The sequence below is a fragment of the Chironomus tepperi genome, unplaced genomic scaffold, assembly GCF_022539635.2.
Source record: "Chironomus tepperi strain 1889 unplaced genomic scaffold, CSIRO-AGI_Ctep_v1 contig_441, whole genome shotgun sequence".
Lineage (NCBI taxonomy): Eukaryota > Metazoa > Arthropoda > Insecta > Diptera > Chironomidae > Chironomus > Chironomus tepperi.
Genome location: NW_027226563.1, coordinates 669,519 through 685,275, shown reverse-complemented (window position 1 = coordinate 685,275; position 15,757 = coordinate 669,519). Strand labels below are relative to the sequence as shown.

General features: G+C 31.1%; 4 protein-coding genes and 1 long non-coding RNA gene across 5 annotated transcripts; 3 read left to right on the top strand and 2 right to left on the bottom strand.

The window, feature by feature from the left end:
- Window positions 1–14: 14 nt before the first annotated feature.
- LOC139097847 (RNA-binding protein RO60) lies at window positions 15–2,640 on the bottom strand. The gene is made up of 5 exons (XM_070649799.1): window positions 2,327–2,640; window positions 1,097–2,257; window positions 832–1,022; window positions 382–631; window positions 15–315 (listed from the first exon to the last, which is right to left on the bottom strand). The coding sequence occupies exons 1-4, from the start codon at window positions 2,570–2,572 to the stop codon at window positions 484–486; spliced, it is 1,746 nt and encodes a 581-aa protein (XP_070505900.1). The 5' UTR covers window positions 2,573–2,640; the 3' UTR covers window positions 15–315; window positions 382–483.
- A 112-nt stretch (window positions 2,641–2,752) lies between these two features.
- On the top strand, window positions 2,753–6,096 carry l(1)G0020 (RNA cytidine acetyltransferase l(1)G0020). The gene is made up of 3 exons (XM_070649798.1): window positions 2,753–3,009; window positions 3,070–3,164; window positions 3,224–6,096. Exons 1-3 carry the CDS (start codon window positions 2,902–2,904, stop codon window positions 6,024–6,026), a joined length of 3,006 nt encoding a protein of 1,001 aa, XP_070505899.1. The 5' UTR covers window positions 2,753–2,901; the 3' UTR covers window positions 6,027–6,096.
- A 255-nt stretch (window positions 6,097–6,351) lies between these two features.
- Duba (Deubiquitinating enzyme A) lies at window positions 6,352–11,223 on the top strand. Its single transcript, XM_070649801.1, has 6 exons — window positions 6,352–6,530; window positions 6,967–7,049; window positions 8,872–9,497; window positions 9,563–10,139; window positions 10,271–10,443; window positions 10,506–11,223. The coding sequence occupies exons 1-6, from the start codon at window positions 6,477–6,479 to the stop codon at window positions 10,619–10,621; spliced, it is 1,629 nt and encodes a 542-aa protein (XP_070505902.1). The 5' UTR covers window positions 6,352–6,476; the 3' UTR covers window positions 10,622–11,223.
- Window positions 7,046–8,205, bottom strand: LOC139097849 (uncharacterized). Its single transcript, XR_011545109.1, has 3 exons — window positions 7,697–8,205; window positions 7,481–7,618; window positions 7,046–7,323 (listed from the first exon to the last, which is right to left on the bottom strand). It is a non-coding gene; the product is annotated as an uncharacterized lncRNA (long non-coding RNA).
- Window positions 11,224–11,818: 595 nt separating the features above from the next.
- On the top strand, window positions 11,819–15,210 carry LOC139097914 (TLC domain-containing protein 3A). The gene is made up of 4 exons (XM_070649878.1): window positions 11,819–12,344; window positions 12,487–12,863; window positions 14,144–14,490; window positions 14,566–15,210. Exons 1-4 carry the CDS (start codon window positions 12,079–12,081, stop codon window positions 14,623–14,625), a joined length of 1,050 nt encoding a protein of 349 aa, XP_070505979.1. The 5' UTR covers window positions 11,819–12,078; the 3' UTR covers window positions 14,626–15,210.
- Window positions 15,211–15,757: the final 547 nt, after the last annotated feature.

The window sequence follows — 15,757 nt, the reverse complement described above, 5'->3', positions numbered from 1 at the left end:
AATAACACAGCAAACATTATTTAAAATTTGAAATTATTTTATAATTTCATTCGAAATAAATTACAAATAATACGGAATATATAATTCATATAATTAATACATATAGTATGAAAATATAAAGTAAATTAAGATTCAAGTTAATTCTCGATTTTATCGCTTTCTTTTCGAAATATAAAGGAACAAGTTATGCTGCGAGTTATGAACGTCCTCAATCGGTCCACTGCTTACTTTTTTGACTGGCACTATAAATTTCATTGTTTTCCGAGACCAATTTATTACATTTGTGCATATTTCTGGTAGTGTTATTTATTTGGTCTGTAAATGAATTGAGAAATACTGATAAGAGTCATTAAGTAGCGCATTATCAAGCCACAAACTTACGTTTTATCGTTACCACAATTATTTTTTCTTTAAAATATCTATGTGAGTAATGTTTTTCTTAATCCATTCTATCCATTCAATTAATTGAGTAAATTAATCTTATTAAGCAAAACAGTTTTTAGCATAAGCTTCCAAAACTTTAGCTGCTTTTTCAGAAAATCCAACAATTTCCAAGACTCCTTTATTGTTGATATTCTTCTCATCATATTTCATGTCCGGACTCTTTCTCGTCATATTAATGATGACATATCTAATTTTAGAATAAAATAAAAATTGAGAAAATAAATATTTATTTAACAGGTGCTTCTCATCATCTTAAATAGGCAAGCACAAACTTGCCGACTTTAATGGATGAACAATTTTTAAAAATTTAACGGCGTATTGAAATTCAAATGTTTGAGTTAAAAATTCAAATTTTAAAAAATCCGTTAAAAATTAATATTTACTCACTTAGTCATCTTTAAGTTCATAACTTTTCTGTAGTTTTGGAGCTCAGCATAAATCTGATCAGGCTTTCCATTTTTGCCCATACAACGACCCAATGAACTAACAAAGGTGATAAAAACATCAACCTTCTTCTTATCTTCGATTGCCTTTTTCAAAGGCAACGTGATAATTTCTTTCGTTTTCGCATTTTCTTTCTGCAATATTAATGTGTTAATACAATTAAAATATTTGCTAATTAGAACCAAATAAGAAAATTTGGATGACTTACTATTTCTTTTTCATACAATTCCAAAGCTTTTTCAAAGCTTGTCTCGCTATTCCATTCAACAGGTTTTAATTTATTATTCGTTTCCGAGAATGACATGACTGTCACTTCCTTTTCGTTTTTGAGTAATGTTAATGCAATGATCGCTTGCAATTCTGAACACAATACATTACGCATACCAAATACTTTTGATTGTCGCTTCGAGAAATGCCTGAAATCAACCGTAATAAAGTAACGGCAACCGGTTTTTGGCTGCTCATTTAATGTTTGATTGAAAATATGGAATAACTTCTTGATGATGTATTGATTTGACACTTTTTTGTCCAAACTCTTTTCATCTGTTGTTGCTGCTGTTACTGCTACAGTATTTCCATTTTCATTCTTATGTGGATTTTCATGATGATGAACTGTCAATCTCTTCTCTAATTCCTTCATTATTCCAAAAATATGAATTGGATGTAACTTTGCTTCATTAATCGTTTTATTGTTAACTTGCAAGGCATTGCAAATCTTTCTTGAGATTGGCTCATGAACTTTAAGCATTTTGTTTGAGCAAAAATGAATTAAATTTTCAATGACTTCCTTTAAAGTCATATTTGGAAGAATTAAGTCAACAACTTCTTGAGATTTCAATGATGATGGTGGAATATGATGGATCTTATAATCGAATTCCTTTGCTTTCAAAATTTCAATCACTTCCTTCGTATCACGACGACTTTTAAGGAATTTATGCTTGGCAATCATCTTATCTAGAACAGTTGGTTCTGGATCTTTTTCCAATGTTTCTTGGTTCTTGTATATTGATTGAATGACCTTATTCTTTTCCTTATCCTCGATCTTCAAATGAAGTTTGTAGATGATATTTTTATGGCTGATTCTTTCATACTTTCGTGTCGAGTACAAAAAGTCAAATAATTGAGCAGACGTTTTTTCAGAATACCATTTACCCAACATAACTCTCATGCCACGTCCAAAATTCATTTTGCCATCTTTCATCAGTTGGAAGGCATGCATAAATACTAACAGCTGATCAGATGTTGTAACTAATTCATTAAAATTCTTTCGAACTTCCCTTTTCAGTTCATCATTCTTTAGTTGACTAACGCAATATGCAAGACACCAGAGAGCTTCGTTCATTGAATACAGCGACTTTGACTGTACTGCCTAATATAGAATCAATAAAAAAGTATTTAAGGAATAAGAAGAATTTCTAAGAATGCAATTTATGCTAACCTTTTTAATGAGATTCAAAGGTGCAAGATCATTTTCAGAGAGTTTCTTGATGTGATTATCAATATTATAGCTTGTTAAGCTCCACAATTTCATCTTATTCTTAGACTGTTCTTCATTATTCACAAAATAGCTGTTAACTTCTCTCATAAAGATATAACGATTTAATGCCAATGTGCTGTCAACTTTCAGGTCTTCTTTAATGACTTCCTTAGTCTCTGGAGATTCTATAACTTGATTTTCTGCCATTTTTTAATAACTTCAGAAAAAATATTTAAGTCGAACAAAAAAATTAAGAAAACTGAAGTCAGAGTTGGTACAAAAGTGTCGGTTTGAAGTTGTTGTTGTTGGATCATCTAAGTTTTGTTATGAACTGAACTATATTTGAAAAGGATTAATTCCATTAACATTGTCTTACCTGTGTTTTTGAATACTCTAAGTAACAAGTGATCAGATACAGAATATCATCTCTGATCAGATTGCAACCTCTGAGTCACAACCTCTATAAGTAAAATCACATGTGAAAACAATAAATTCAAATTTTTAAAAAATATTGAAAATTAATTAAATTAACAAATATGGTGAAGAAAAAAATAGATAATCGTATTCGGTTGATGATTGAAAATGGCGTAAAGCTGAAACACCGAACAATGTTCGTCATAGTAGGCGATAAAGCAAGAGATCAGGTTTGTTTACAAATTTTTACATGCGGTGAATAAAATTAACAAATTGTAATGCTACTTTAGGTGCCAATTTTATATGATATGCTGGTCAAATCATCTGTAAAATCCAGACCGACTGTTTTGTGGTGCTACAAGAATAAGGATGAAGCCATCTCAAAGTAAATATTGACATTATTTAACTCTTATACTATTTGCTCTTAACAAATTTAACTTTCAGTCATGGTAGAAAACGAGCAAAGAAGATACAGGCAGGAAAAGTGAATATCGAGGAAGCTGATTTATTTGATGTCTTTAGATGTTCAACGACAATTCATGGAAAATATTACAAAGATTCTCATCAAATTCTCGGTAGAACCTACGGAGTTTGTGTTTTACAGGATTTTGAAGCACTTACACCTAACTTATTGGCCAGAACTGTTGAAACTGTTGAAGGTGGTGGATTAATTATTCTTTTGTTGAAAACAATCAAATCGTTAAAGCAGTTATACACAATGAATATGGATATCCACAAAAGATATCGAACAGATTCACATCAAGAGATCAAGTGTCGATTTAATGAACGATTAATTCTGTCACTTGCTGATTGCGATCGATGTCTATTAGTTAATGACAATTTAGCTGTTCTACCACTTAGTTTGAAAACAGCAAATATTGAAGCAATTGATGTTGCTGATGTTTTAAAGTCACCAAATGATGAAGAATTGGAAGAACTAAAAGATTCATTGAGAGATACACCTCCTGCAGGTCCTTTAATTAACTTGTGTAAAACATTAGATCAAGCAAAAGCAGTTGCACAGTTTATTGACTCACTTGCTGAGAAGCAACTAAAGCCACCGACTTCTTTAACAGCTGCTCGTGGACGAGGTAAATCAGCAGCAATGGGATTAGCAGTTGCTGGAGCTATTTCTTTCGGTTATAGTCAAGTTTATGTCACTTCTCCATCGCCTGATAATTTGATAACATTTTTCGAGTTTGTTATGAAAGGGTTTGATGCTTTAGCTTATCAAGAACATCTCGATTATACAATTATTCGATCCACAAATCCTGATTTTGATAAAGCTATCGTTCGAATTAATTTAACAAGGAACAATCGCCAGACAATTCAATTTATTTCACCAAATGATGCTCATTTATTAAATGCTGCTGATTTGCTGATCATTGATGAAGCTGCTGCAATTCCACTTCCATTAATTAAAGCTATGCTTGGACCATATCTGGTTTTCATGGCTTCAACTATCAATGGTTATGAAGGAACTGGAAGGTCATTGAGTTTAAAATTATTGTCTCAGATCCAGAAAGAAAATAATGCTCCACCGCCGATTAAATTAGAGGAATCAATTCGTTATAATCCAAATGATTCAGTTGAGAAATGGTTAACATCATTATTATGTCTAGATGTTCAAGCAATTCCACATTTGAGTAGTGGATGTCCAACACCTGATTTATGTGAATTATATTACATTGATAGAGATGCATTATTCTCGTATCATCGTGCTGCTGAATCATTTTTACAAAGAGTCGTATCCATTTTTGTATCATCACATTACAAAAATACGCCAAATGACTTGCAAATGTTAAGCGATGCACCTGCACATCACATTTTCTGTTTATTGGGTCCAATCACTAAGAAAGATCAACTTCCAGAAATTCTTGTCATCATTCAAGTCTGTTTGGAAGGAAAAATATCACAAAAACGATTAAATGATTCAACTGGATCGCGTGCAGCTGGTGATTTGATTCCTTGGAACGTGTCTGAGCAATTTAATGATCGTGAATTTACAAAACTTTCTGGTGCAAGAATTGTTCGTGTAGCTACACATCCAAATTATCAGAGAATGGGATATGGAAAGAAAGCAATAAGTTTATTAAAGAATTATTATGAAGGCAAATTTACATCATTGAATGAAAATGATGATGAGAGTGAAGGTGAAGGATTTGAGGAAATTAATGACGATGAAGCAGATTTGTTAACGGAAGTGATTAAACCTAGGAAAAAGATTCCTACATTGTTGAAACGTTTACAGGAAAGAAAACCTGAATCATTGGACTATATTGGAACATCTTACGGTCTAACACAAGAATTGTTGAAGTTCTGGAAAAGTCAAAAGTTCATTCCAGTCTATTTGAGTCAGAAAGAAAATGACTTGACTGGTGAACATTCGTGTATTATGATTGCATCCTTAAATGCCGAACGAGTTGAGACAAAGGATTGGCTTCAAGAATATTACATCGATTTCCGTAGACGTATTCTGAAACTATTCCCAAAATCGTTCACAAAATATTCTACAGCATTAGGATTGTCACTTTTAGAAAACAAGAATGTCAAAATCCCAAGTAAGGAACTAGAACAACAAGAATTAAATTCATTCTTGACACCACATGATGTACAACGTTTAGAATCATATGTTAAGAGTCAAATTGAATATCGTCTTATTTTGGATCTCACTAATGATTTAGCCTCGTTGTATTTCCAAAACAAGCTACCGAATGTTCCACTTGATGCTCTACAAAAAGCAATTCTGTTAGGAATTGGTGCACAAAATAAGAATTTTGACAATCTTGTTGCTGAATTCAATATGCCAAATAGTCAAATTCTTGCTAAATTTTATGATACAGTAAAGAAGTTGACTAAAAATATCCTTCAAATCATGCAAAAGACAATTGAAAGTGAAATGCTCGACGAAGTTCAATTAAATGCTGGAAAGGAATTCAAGCCATTAGAACAGACAATGGATGAGGAACTTGACGAAGAAGCTATGAAATTAGAGAAGAAACAAAAGAAGGAATTGATAAAATTAAAGAAGGAATCATTAGCACAATATGCCATAAAAGGAAATGACAAGGACTGGGCGAATGCTTTAAAGAAATCTGACAAAAAGTTGGTAATTTCCGTTAAAAGTGGCGAAAAACGTGGTCTAAACGAATTAGACGAGGATGAAGAAGATAAAGAAAAACCGAGTTGGAATAAGAACAAGAAAAAGAAATTTCATGGGAAGAAAGATCGATTTTTTAAAGCTTAATTAATGTTTTTAATTGAAATGAAATTTTATGAAATAAAGATTAAAATAACGACTTTATGAAATTTAAAAATATTAGTCAAGTTGATTTTCCCCTTACAATGTTTTGCCAAGGTACGAAAACACCAAACCTTTAAGATCGAGGACTTTCTGAAAGATTTGATGAAATTTGGTCTAAATATCAAAAAGAAACATCCAGGAATACATTGAAGTGCTAATTTTGTAGTTGAAAATATTCAGAAAGCCTGCTAAAAGTACATTTTTTCAGGTAATTATACATATTTTCAAAGTTTCCGCACCTTGAATTTTTCTCAAATAAAAAGTTGATGTACCCTATGAAGATCAACATTTTTTAATTTTATTCGAAATTTCTTAATTTTATCGCGTAAATTGCTAGTGAATTACATGATATTGTGTTAAATATATGTAGAACGAAGTGAATAAGATCTAATCATGACGATTCTACCGATTATAAACCAAAAATCTGGCAATGACGAGAAAAAAGATGTAAGTTTTAAATTTTCGCATAATTACATTACTTTGTGTAATAATTCAGCAGTTTAATAGCCAGTAATCGTGTCAAAGTGCATAATATAACAAAGTGGAATGATTAAAATATCGCCTAAGAGAATTTTAGTGCCAAAAAATTCCATTATATATTCGTCACCAAATCATTTGTGTTCCATCTTTTTCTTCTTATTATTTACGTCGCATTTCAATGCATTTTACTTTTTTCACGAATATATATCATTGTGGCAGTGCTTTTTTATCATGACATTAAACGTGTATAAAGAAGATATAAGAAGGAACACGAAAAAAAGAAAAGATTTGATCATTTTGAACTGTGCTTAGTGCTGCTGCTGTATCTTTTTATACCTCGTTCTGTATCTTATATATGTTCCGCAGTCTTCTCACTTAAAATAAACCATTAATTTAATTTTAGAATGTACAGCGTGATAAAAGAATTAATACCGATAGATTAAATTATGAGGTTCGTCGAAGTCCAACAAGTCGTAGCAATAAAAGGTGAGTAAATAAAGAATTAAATTTATTTTTAGTGTGTGTTGTATATATTATAACATGTATTTCATCTATATAAAGCTCAAGAAATGTACACAAGATAGTAGCAAAATTGTAATGATTGATATTGCTGAGAGATGTGATGATTTATTGCAATAATGTTCCGTGCACTCCCCGCATGCCAGCACTTTAAAGAAAATGTCTGATTGCTCTCTCTTCTCGAGTTCATCACAAATTCCAACATTCTTACATCCTCGAATCATTTTCCGCTTCTTGTGCTCTACGAAAGATAAATATTTAAAGGCAAATTATTAAGAAAACTTAGTTGCATCCAGCAAATCTCATCATGATTCCCTAAGTAATTTATAGTCAGTCACTATGTCATAAAAAAATCAATTGAACACATCAGCTATGAATTTATAATGAACAGAACATACCAGAAATGTGGGCTGAATAGCATGTCTTGTGAATCCTATCCGTTGACTCGCATCGCACTCCCACAAACACATTTGATTGCGGCGATAAATCAAAACAATTTGTGTCATTTAGTGAATTGCATTCATAGCACATATGTCCTTTATAGAAAGAGATAATGAATACTAATTTTAGTAAATAATTCTTGATAAGAACTTAATGAGTCAATCACAATTTACCATTCGACATTTTCACTACAAATGATATTAAAACTATTAAAATTATAACGTATGATTTCATATCTTGAGGATATTTTGCACTGAGATGAACGATAAATAATCTAAACTTTCCACAAACTTATGATGTTGTCTTCTTTTTAAAAATATGTGTAATCTCTTTCTATCACGCTTAAATCATACGTCTGATTTAAAATACACAAGTAAAAATCTGTTCATATTTTTTTTTTGTTTGAAACAAATCAGTACAGCTCAATATACATTTGTTTATATGAAGGAAAAATGAGAAAAACTTTTTCCGATTCCAACTGAAAATACAATATTGGATATTTTTAGCACTATTTTCGTTCCTTCTTGAAATGACTATGAACACAGAAAGGCTTGAAATGCATGTGTGAATTGGGCTGGAAAATAGAGATGTTCTGTACTGTTCTTTATGAAAAAAAATATATAAAATGTACGGAAAAATTCTGTGCTTTTATTTTTCCTTTTGCGCCTCCTTCCAGTGTCCTTGAACAAAAAATTATCGGCTGTAATCACGCAAAAGCATTTTTTCTTGTTTCGTAAATTCCATACCAATGAAAAATCGAGTACTGCGGTTACAATTACGCCTCTGTTGTTGATAAAATAGAAGTTCCTATTTGCGAAAATCATTGATTTTCTTTCAACAGCTCTTTTCCTCATTCACACAGAGAAAATGTAATTGGAATATTTGGAGCATGTTTTAGATTTAAAGCGCTTTTATGGCCTAAATGTTTGATTTCGTTAGATATCAATTCAAAGATTAAATTTTAACGACTTTTCAGATTTTGAATTCGAATTATTTTTGAAAAATGAAATTTGAATATAACCGTTATTTAACGGTTTCTTTACACGTGAGCGAGTCAAAATGCTAGACTCTTCCCAATATTTGAGGATATCGATAGTAATTAGTAGTAATGTGTATATTTTCAACGAAAGAAAACGATCTTCACATACGGATATGTTTGATTGTTTTAAGAGAAAAAGGCAATTATTACGAATTGCAGCAATAGGCGTAAATATATACACAGAATGATTGAAATATCAAATAAGGTGGTTGAGTGGTTGATTCTTTATTATGATTACTACCTGACTGGAATGTATCAAAACATTTTTAATGTAAACTCCTTAACTCTTTCCTTTTCTTTCTCTCTTAGTCATGGGCGATCTAATAAACGTGAAAAATCAACATCTGTGCTTCAAGTGCAAACTAAATATCAGCCGCACGCATCATCTTCATCAACGACATCAAATGTAATAAAGATACAGCCTTGCACAACGAACGTTGTAACGCAACAAAATCAAATTCATGGTGCCAGTACAAGTGTAGCTAGTTCGTCCACAGAATGCTCAAAAAGTGATAACAACATAGCAAGCAATAGTTGTGTTAATAAGAAAAATGATAAGGAAGGAGTAGATTTTCTAAAAATATTAGAAGAGCAAGTATCAGGATATAATAGCGGTGACGAGCATTTAGAGTCAAAAGAGAATAATCTCACTAGTGAGGAATGGAAGCATCGTGATGAAAAATTTTCAAAGATATTGACACAAGAACGTGGTTTATTAATAAAAGAAATGGAAGAAGATGGTGCATGCTTATTTAGAGCTATCTCTTATCAAATTTATGGTGATCAAGACATGCACGACATTATAAGGCAACAAACTATGGATTACATTTATCAGAATCGTGAATATTTTGAACAATTTCTTACTGAGGATATCCATTCATATGTGAAGCGCAAAAGACAGAATCATCTACATGGTAACCACATAGAAATTCAAGGTAGCATTTTCAATTGTTTAATTTTATTTAAACTCAATAAACTAATTACTTTTGTTTAATTTTAGCAATGTCTGAAATGTACAATAGACCTGTTGAATTATATTGCTACGAATTGACACCTATAAATATCTATAATCCCGAGCAAATCAACAATGGCCACGATCCATTGAGGCTCTCATATCATCGATATTCCCATTATAATGCAATTTTAGATCCATATAAATCTTCAGTTGGTGTAGGTCTTGGATTAGCTGGTTATCATCCAGAAGAATTTGATCCAACAAAGCAAGTTAAAGATGCTATGCAAATGAGCGAAGAATTAGAAATTGAACAGATGATGGTGGAGGATAAATTAAAAATTACAGATTGGGAAGCAACAAATGAAGTTGTAGTTGAACAGATTGCTAGACAATCGTATTTACAGTTCTGCAAAGAGAATATGAACAAAACGTTTAAAAAGTCAAGTACAAGTACAATTACATCAACAGAAGCAAGTTGCAGTTCCATCATGTCATCATGTGATACATCACCAAATAATGAACATCAGCAAGGGTGCTCATCTAATCAAAGTGAAAGGCAAAAGAGCCCAAGTTACTCTGATTATTACACGCATACTTCGGGTCGGAGGAAAAAGAGAAATGGGTATGTATAGATTATCTTAATGGAAAGTCTATTGGAATCTTCCATTTTTATAATTGAGTGTCCTCTAGATACCCTATTTGCGATAAACAAGTTCTAATATTCTATCATATTTAAATATTCATTATCCATAGTGAGAAACGAAAGCAAGATGAAACTCCAAAAGAAGAATCATCAAGTCCAAAGCGTTCAAAAAGATTATCGCCATCACCTGGGCCACAAAGCTCATCCTCTTCAGAAAGTGATGGAGAGAAACCTGTGTCTGCATTTTATCAATCACTCTTAGAATCATCATATGCAGCAGATGGTAAGACAAGGCATTAATTATTGTAAATTAAGCAGGTTGTTAATGAATGTTAATTTTCGCAGGTCTTGGTCAACTTACAGAAAAAGAAATGATGCAGAAGGCATTAATTCAATCCATTAAAGATATCACAAAGAGGATAAGTAAAAACAATACAGACGATGAGTACGATTCTCCATAGAAATTTTAATTAACGAGATTTCTAGACTTGAATAGATTGGAAGATTAATTAGAATATTTTTTTCTAAATGGAAGTTCTAGTGGGGGTTGTTCATTTGTGATTGGTCAGTTCATTTTAATAATCGGACTTTATCCATGTGTTACTGACTACGATATTTCATTTTATTGGTGAACAATTCTTTACCAATTATGAAATTTTTAAGGAAAGACTTTATTCGTGATAATATGACAATTGCAGACAATGCAAGAAATCTACAAAATTTAATTAATTTATGTTGAACATAATAATTTATATAGTATGAAAGCCATTAATGAAGGCTATTTTAAAGGAACAAGGACTAATGAGTAAGAATAGAATTAATCTTGAATCTATTTATGTCTAGATGTGAAAAGAAACTGTATATAAGTAATAGAACATTAGATTATGGTCTTCTTGAGAAAGAGCTGATGAAATTATGATTTCACTACATAAAAAAGTATGTAAGCACTAATTATTCATTATGATTATCAAATTTAGATTAAATTTTCTTTCATGAAATAAAGAAGGTAGTTTGTAACAGTAACAATTAATAATTTTAATAAAGCAAAAATGAAACAAATAAACTCAATGTTTTTAGCTCATTATTGAAACTTGATTCATAAAGGTAGCACAGTGTTCGTTTGTTCGTTCGACTGACGCAAAAACTCAACATCAACCATCGAGCCATAGCCCGCCGGTCATTTTAAAGTTCCAAATCAATGTTTTTTCAGTGTTTTACAATGTTCTTCAATGTTAACTGAGCAAAGTTTGAACTTTTCGTACCCGTTAACAAATTTGAATTATAAAAATCCGTTATTTTATTAAATTCATAAATTCAATTCATGGTTAATTGGACCTTACAGGATCATGTTTTGAAGGTCAGGAAGTGCCTTGAAGCTTGTTGGATCTGGTTTTTAGATCGTAGCAATGACTTTAAGCTTACTAAATAATATTTTGTAGGTCAGGAAAGTGAATTAGATTTCACTGGATCTTGTTTTTCTGGGTCGAAAATTAACCTGGATTTTGTTTTGCAAGTCGGGGAACTGACGTTTTAATCAGTTAGAGATCGCCGGGACAAAAATGAGCGCAACGAGAGCTTTTGAAATTATTTTTCCCTCACTTTTCCAGATGATCTTATGGACGAATAGAAAAATTATTACTGAGTTAGTTCCCCCGCGTCAGATCAAAACAAAATAAAAAAATGTTTCAGTAAATAAAAGTGGCTACATTTTCAATAAATATTTTCAGTGATAAAAGCACTTGAATTCATAACATAGCACAATCTTGCGCAAAATAGTAAAGATAATGTCAGGCAGTTGCTCTAATCAAATCTAAACTACCGTGCTATCATTCTAAACAATTTTAAATTTTTTTATTATTTCTAATATTCGTAAAAAAGAAGGCGACGAAGAAGAGAAGAGAGAAAAAAAAATTAGAAAATGTTGAATTATTTTGAAAAGAATTTATACAAAGAATTGACTTTTGCAATAACATCATTTACATTAGCTTTTGGAATCGTATTAAAACACGAGAATGATGTTCGCGTCCCAATTAAATTGGGACTTTTTATTATGGTGCTTGGCTTCGTATTTTTCATTTCAATGACAAAGCTATTACACAAAATTTTGCTATGTTCATCATATGGATTGAAATGGGTTAAGAATTTCCGTCTATCAATATCTGATTGTCTTGATATTTCGAATAAGTAAGTTGCGTAGATTAATATTTTTTACTGTAATTGTAAGTTCTGTAAGTTAATATTCTTTGTCCCTGTGTGGATTAGCGAGGACAAAGCAATCATGTGACCTGATAAGTTAATTAATATTTATTTTTATCTCCGTTTTTAGGCTGATTTCAGCACTTCAAGCTGTTTTAAGTTGCATATTTGGTTTCCTCATATGTGCGCATTCATGTCGTCGCAATTTTCTCACAACTTCGCACATTTTTTCGGAAGCATATGCATTTTTTGCATCTGCATATTTTCTATATGATATATGGTCTATGTTTATTGTCTATGTAACCAAATATTATGATAATCTCAAATTGAAAACTATTAATTGGACTGAAAATATGGATCTTTATAACATGATACCTGCTGTTGAAAATGGAGAGCTGAAGATTGTCGAAAGCTTCTCTATTCAAAATCAAGAAATCCCGAGCTTTTTAGAATATATAAAGAAAAATAAGTTAATGATATTTCATCACATGTTCATTGGCGGTTATGGTGAGTACTGTGTTCATGGATATAATTTTATAGACATTTTAAATGTAGAGTTGTATGGATTCTATTATGATCTTATTTCTTTTAACTTTAATCAACTGGATTTACGAATCCTTAAATGTTCCATGTACTGTAATCGAGATCACGCCATAATTTTATTTATACACACTTATAATTCTTTGTTTATTTTGTACTTGATCCAGAAGCATATTTTAGTATATTTTCGGTAAAACGTCAACAATACAAAATTTTAATTACTTAATACCTCAATGAACTTTTAGACCATGAAATTTAAAAATCCCCTTCAACTCCAGTCTAATTAGAATCCGTCATTTAAAAAAGAAAAGTACTGGATGTTTTTACTGGAACTTTTTGAAAGTATATCAAACATTTCTGTTCAAAGAAAAGAAAAGCATGTGAATGCTCTATTTAGACAGTTTATTTATGTTCACAAATATGACATGTCTACAAATTTTTTATCCAACATTGTTTGTGTTTTGTATATTTACACATATTTCATGTGTTGACACATCTGCCTAAAACAGTAGATTCTTTTTTCAAAATTTCCAATTTTCTATAATAGCTGAAACTAGAATTCAAAGTCGACTTGGATCAAGTCGACTCGATTCCGAGTTCTGGCAGAAACTAACAATTTTTAAAGAAGCAATAATGCTCTAATTAATGTTTACATAAAATGAATAACTAATTTATCTGTGTCATCAAATTAATTTTTATTGAAAATGACCTCATATTATTACAACAATTTTCCAATTAGTCAGCATTCTATTTGAAAAGAAAATCTGTCAATTACATGATTCAAATAAGATTCCTTCGGAAGTACGCCGGAAGGCTTACGGCGTGAAAAAAAACGAAATTTGGCACCAGACCGGCGTGACTCTGTGGTCGAGCCGGATTTCAATAATATCAGCATTACGCCAGACTGGTGCCACATTTTTAATATTTTCTACTCCGGGTACTATTTCTGGAACATGGAAAAGAATCTAGCTAAGACCACTAGACGTCAATCTACAGATACTACCATAAAACAAAAAATGAGCTTCTTTAAAAGTTCCATCTTTCATTAATTCAAAGCATTTAAATACGTCGTTTTAAAATTATTATGTGCATATATAAATTGTTTAGATTAGCGACGATCAAATGTATTGTTACTAATAGAACTCGTTTCATTTTTTCAGTTAATTAAATTAGTGACGTAGCTTGAATTTTATTGACATAACAATAAACAAATACCCGATCTAACATATTATTTACACTCTTTTCAGGCCTAATCGTAATATCATCATGGCGTGGCGGTCTCGGGGACTGCATTTTTAGTTTTATGTACATTATGGAAATGTCAACGCCATTTGTCAGCTTTAGAGCTGTGCTCAGCATTTTAAAAATGAAAGAGTCAAAATTATATGTAATCAATGGATTCCTCATGATCTTATCGTTCTTGTGCTTCAGAATTGTCATGCTTCCATTATTGATGTATAAATACAGCTTAGTCGTTTCCTTATCAATGTACGATGCGATCATAAAACTACCATCGATGTGCCAACTATCTATACTTGCCCTATTTTTACCTCAAATTTATTGGTTTATTCTCATGATCAAGATTGCTTTGAAGGTAATTGTATGCTTACATTTAAGCTACCTACTTGTTTAAATAAATGCCATAATAATTTTCATTTAATATTTCCAGATGATCCGTCCGGCGAAACCAAAAGTTGAAATAAATCATAATCATCATCATGCGGATTAAGAAGACAAACACATTTAAGAAGAGAGTTGGATCATTTGCAATTTCCTTTGGCAACTAAATGTAGATTATACTAGATAATAAAGAATTTAATTAAGTAAAGAATGGACGATCCTGAGGATGAATTTTCAAAATTTTCTCTACACCAACTCTGAAGCCATCAAAAGTCTACGGTAACTAAAACAAATTTTTAACACGCACTAATCTTTTTAATATCCCCCCCAAAAGACTTAGTCTATCTACATATTTAAAAAAACCAAAAGAAAAATACTTTCATAGAAGATTTATTTATACTCTAGTCAAGCTTTTTTGGAAAAAAACAAAATATAAGGGACTTTACATTTTATATATATATATCCCTCAACAGAGAAAATCTTAATAGAAAATATAGTAATTATGTGTACAATAATCATTTTTGTGTTGTCTAAAATGTTGTGATAGCCATAAAAAAATGTGAAAATGCCTTATGAAAGTTTTACATTATTCAATACGAATCAGAGACTTGTTGTAGGACATTTTATGAAAGAATTTTGAAAATATTATACATGTCAATTTGATGTGAATAAAGAGGTATTCTTAAAAACTAAATTGACGACTGATGTAAAAGTTTCAGATTCTTCTAAAACTTGATATTTCATCATAAACATTGAACTGTGATATTCGAGTCTTTTCGTTCTGCTTATATTGAAGATTTAATAAATATAGATATGAGTTTTCGACGTGATGATGTGCATATATTTGCAAAAATATACGACTGTATTTTATCTAGTTAATGAAGGAAGCTGTTCTCAACGGGAATATCTAATTTTCGTCAGATTCCAATGCGAATTTATTCTCAAATTTTTTAAAGATACAAGGAATATTTTTGGCGCCAAAACTTCTCCTATAAAAGAAGGATTTATTGGGGAAATAATCATTCGGTCTTGAGACATTGAGTCAACATCGAGAAAAAAAAGATTCGGTTTCAACCTATAATCATTCTTAATAGAACTAAGAATTTTTATAGTCATGATGACAGTTAGAATCTCCTCCATATCGTCAACTCTATATCATGATTAATAACGATACCTTTATTGGTAGAATAGAACTCACATCGTCATAAAAACAAAGGGTTTCCGATCTAAACATCATTTTT